Source organism: Fulmarus glacialis, unplaced genomic scaffold (genome assembly GCF_000690835.1).
Source record: "Fulmarus glacialis isolate BGI_N327 unplaced genomic scaffold, ASM69083v1 scaffold17963, whole genome shotgun sequence".
NCBI lineage: Eukaryota > Metazoa > Chordata > Aves > Procellariiformes > Procellariidae > Fulmarus > Fulmarus glacialis.
In genome coordinates, this window is record NW_009202498.1 from 5763 (window position 1) to 9863 (window position 4101).

At 50.3% G+C, this 4101-nt stretch overlaps 1 protein-coding gene across 1 annotated transcript in view; it reads left to right on the plus strand.

Annotated features, from left to right (window-relative positions):
• FRS3 (fibroblast growth factor receptor substrate 3) overlaps positions 1 to 2549 on the plus strand; it is a 5984-nt gene extending 3435 nt beyond the window's left edge. Inside the window, exons 4-5 of the mRNA XM_009574320.1 lie at positions 672 to 829; positions 1626 to 2549. Of these exons, the coding sequence (XP_009572615.1) occupies positions 672 to 829; positions 1626 to 2549 (1082 nt within the window). The remainder of the gene's footprint in view (positions 1 to 671; positions 830 to 1625) is intronic.
• The last annotated feature ends 1552 nt before the right edge of the window (positions 2550 to 4101 follow it).

A 4101-nucleotide genomic window follows, 5' to 3' on the forward strand; every position in this document is an offset into this window, starting at 1 on the left:
AGTCACCATCCCTGGGGGTATGTAAAAGACGTGTAGATGAGGCGCTTAGGGACATGGTTTAGTGGGCATGGTGGTGTTGGGTTGACGGTTGGACTCGATGATCTTAGAGGTCTTTTCCAACCTTAATGATTCTATGATTCTATGATTCTATGCTTGCGTGAAACTGCCCTTTGCAGCCCATGGATCTCTCCCATGCCCTGCCTCGCTGCTGACCCATATCTTTATGTCCACGTGTGCCCCATGCAGCATGTTTATTTTAAGGCCTGCCTTGTCTGCCATGTGGTATTTTGTTTCCAAGGAAACGGCAACAAAAAGCCCTTCAAATAGTCAACCGAGTTGTCACCCTTCAGTTGGTTTTCACCTGGACTGCTGCCAAGTGGCCTTTTTAAGTAGCATCTACAAGGATCAGGTGGTTCCTAGAGGAAACCACATCTGGAAGAATTTGGGTTTGCCCAATAACTGTCTCCATTAGGAGTGACTTGAATAAATTTACACAAAAGGGCCTAGCCCTTTTATTTATACTAGGTACTTCATGGTAGCGATCTTCCCCAGACAGGCTGATTCTGACTTACAGGGTGCCGTTAAGAGGCCAGCTCACTGTGAAAATGAAGTCAACTCTATTTTGTACCAAACCAATGCTCTAATGCTTATCTGTCTTGATTCTCTCCCAGGCCTGGGGTACACTGTCCCAGGATTTCCCAATGGATTTCACAGCTTCCCTGGAGAAACCCTATCATACTCGGCAGCCCGCCACCCCTCCGTGAGCAGCCTGAGGCATTCCTCTGTGGGTGAAGACTCTACTCATGCTCTTATTGGGCCTGATGAGCAGGTAAACCTAGATGTCCTGAATTCTGCTGTTTGCAAGCAATGAACAGGCAGCTTGTTTTGCTAGCAGTCTTGTGCAATTCTGAGTTTCTCTTACTCCAGCAAAACTCAGGGGATCTTCATACCTTGTCATCCTTTTTTTCCCTCTTTTGCTTCATTTTGTTCTTGGAGATTTCTGCTCTCTGACACTTCACTAGAACAGGCACTCTATCAAGGCCGACTGAGTTGGCTTCCTTGATCCGCTAGTATTTGCGTGGCAATTATTTAACAGCAGCACTTAGCTTGAGAGTCCAAGTCATACTGCCCTATCTGTCAGCTATTACTGCAACCCCTAAACTGATGTGCAGATGCATAAAGTTCAGACTCTTTTTATTTTTATTTTTGATGTTCAGCTCTTTGTTCTCAGTTTTAGAGTTTAAGGTTTTTCCCTACAAAATCCAGCTTGTTCAACCATTATCAGAGAAGCCTAGGTAGGTGTGAGTGCTGCAATATCGCCAGTGTAAGCCACCCAAGGAAATATTTTGCAAGTGGCTTTGCTTGTTGTTCTGTGCCGTATGCATCGACTGTGAAGTACATGATGTGGACTTCCTTTTTGTCTCTCCTTCAGCCCACAAATCCAGAAATGGCTTTTGTGTTTGGCTTCCCAAAGTATTTTCAAATTCTGAAATTCTTTCATTTCCTCCTGCGTCATCAGCCACCGAAGAATTTTCCATTCCTGTTGGTTTCTCAGCTGCTGGCAGCTGCTTTGCTCTTGTCTCTTCTCTTCTCCTTTCACTGTCCCTCTGCTTCTCTCCTTGCAGTCCCACACCTACGTCAACACGGCCAATGGTGATCAGGAGCTGAGAGGCCGACATTGTATGCACTCCTTGCCTGAAGTCCACCCTCCTTTCCCCCATAGGAACCACAGCTGCTCCCTCGAAGACCGCAATCCCCAGGTCTTTCTGCAGCCAGGGGAGGTTAAGTTCGTGTTAGGTCCCACATCCAACTGCAGACGCGTCTGTCGGCACCACCGGGAGTGCAGGACGCACTTCTGCCCCCCCAACAACAACAACGAGTGCGAGGAGGAGTGCCCTTCACCCCACTGCGTCTACGAGAACGTCAACGGCTTGCTGCCCCCCAGCACCTCCTCTCTCTGTCGAGGCGGGCGCTTGAAACTCACCCGGGAGGACGCGGGCTTACCCGGCTGCTCCCATCGCAGAACGGCGTTGCTGCACTATGAGAACTTGCCGTCGCTGCCCCCGGTGTGGGAGTGCCAGCCGCTCCGGCAGGGCGAGGAGGACGCGGGCGCCGGGGATGTGCTGACGCCTTCCCCCAACGGCTACTCTGAGGCTGGTGAAGAAGATCCCCTGCAGAACTACATGAACTCGGAGAACACTGCGCTGCACGGGGGCAGCGGCCAGCGGCGCAGCAGCTTCCTGCCAAAGCCTCGTCGCGGCTGCATGCCCAGCGTCTTCAGCTTCGACTTCCCCCGGCCCTGTCCAGAGCAGCCGCGGCAACTCAACTACATCCAGGTAGAGCTGGAGGCTGAGCCGTGCAAGGGACATCAGAACCCACCGGTCCCCTGTGTCCCACCTCCTGCCACCCACGAAGCCCGCCGGACGGACTCCTACGCGGTCATTGACCTAAAAAAGACAGCGGCCATGTCCAGTTTGCAAAGGGCCCTGCCGAGAGATGATGGGACTTCGCGGAAAACTCGACATAACAGCACTGACCTGCCTCTGTAAGGGGGAACGCCAAGTGCAAGCACTGTGTCGTGGCTTCGGTACCTGCCCTTCAGTGTATTGCCCGGTGTGGCTTCCATTTGCCATTGCCTTCTGCTTCCCTGTTTACCCCATTACCTGATGTTATGGGATGGCTCCTACAGCTGATGTTAAGGCTAGTCTGTCTGTCCGTCTTCCCCTCTCTGTCTCTCCCCTGTAGTTCGTTTTTAAAGCCTTGTGGGATATTTGACCACGCTATTTGAAGGTTAAATTTCTGGTGAGAGGGGCAGAAGGTGCCAGCAATAGTACCGGCACTGTGTGGGTACAGCCTTGAATCGGGTTAGCTCTCCTGATTGCCGGGCAGCTCCGTGAGCAGTGCCAGCAGCTGAGAGGGTAGGGCAGTAGCATGGTGGAGGCCTATTTCCAAAAGTGAGTTACTTTAGGAGCTCCACTGCAAATCAAGCCCGTTTCCCGTGGATTTCATGCCTTGTGACTCCAGGCGAGCTCTGCAACCACTCCAAAGTTGGGGTTTGCCTTGGGATTTCGCTGATCCCTGATGACTTGGGAACTCATGCTGCGGTCTTTTCCCCCTCAACTCATTCTTTTCTCCTATTTTCTTGAAGCTCGTAGAAGCTTTTTATACTTCTGTCACTTTCTCAGATTCGATTTAAATTGGGCAACTCTAGAAATTAATAGAGGAGGACGGACAGCCATGGGCACAGACACTGTGATCACATAAACCTGATTTCCTGAAGAGACCCTGCTTTAAAAGAGGAGGGGAAGACCGCAACTGTGAGAGAGATTTGAGGTTTGGTATAGAAAACTTCAATTGTACCGTATCCTGTTTTGATTTTTAAGGGTTCTTTTTGGTGACTGTTCAGAAGTGTTGTTGATTTACTTACTTGTTTACTTATTTATTTATTAAATGTTCTTTTGCATCCCAGTGGTAATTGCCAAAACCGATGCCAATATGAAACATGTACTTGCTGTGGCTCATTCCTTCTGTCTGGGGGACAGATCTCGGCAGAGGTTGGTGGCTTTGCTGAGCTGCAGTTGGGGAAAAGAGCAGCTATGAATCAAAAATTTTTTAACTGGGACTGACTGTCACAGGGTGGGTGGGAAATGGTACGGGAGACGTGGGAGTGCGAGCAGAGCTGCCAGGCAGCCGAGCTTGGAGTTGTATCAAAGTCGTTGCCTACACCCACATGCCTGGCTGCGTCCGTGAGAAATATTTGATCGGTGTTTTGAGTGAATGTGCAGTTTGTTTCCTACAGCTATGGACTTGGAAGGGCTAAATTTCGGCTCTCGGGTAAATTTGTGGCCTTTGATGTGGATTTTTCTCTTGACACTGGGGCTGATTCTAAGCTGAGCTGTCAGGCCTCTGTGTGAGGTCCTGGGTAGGGTCTCTGCTCCTCTCCCGTTGCAGGATGTTCCACCATCCCTCTCTGCATGGTGACACGCTGCAGCTTGATCCCTCCCTGGATTACTCTTTGCCATTATAAGCTGTTTCAGTGAGACAGAAGCGCTCTGGGTTACTCTGGAATCCCACCTTTCTGCTGTCTGTATTCTTCATCTT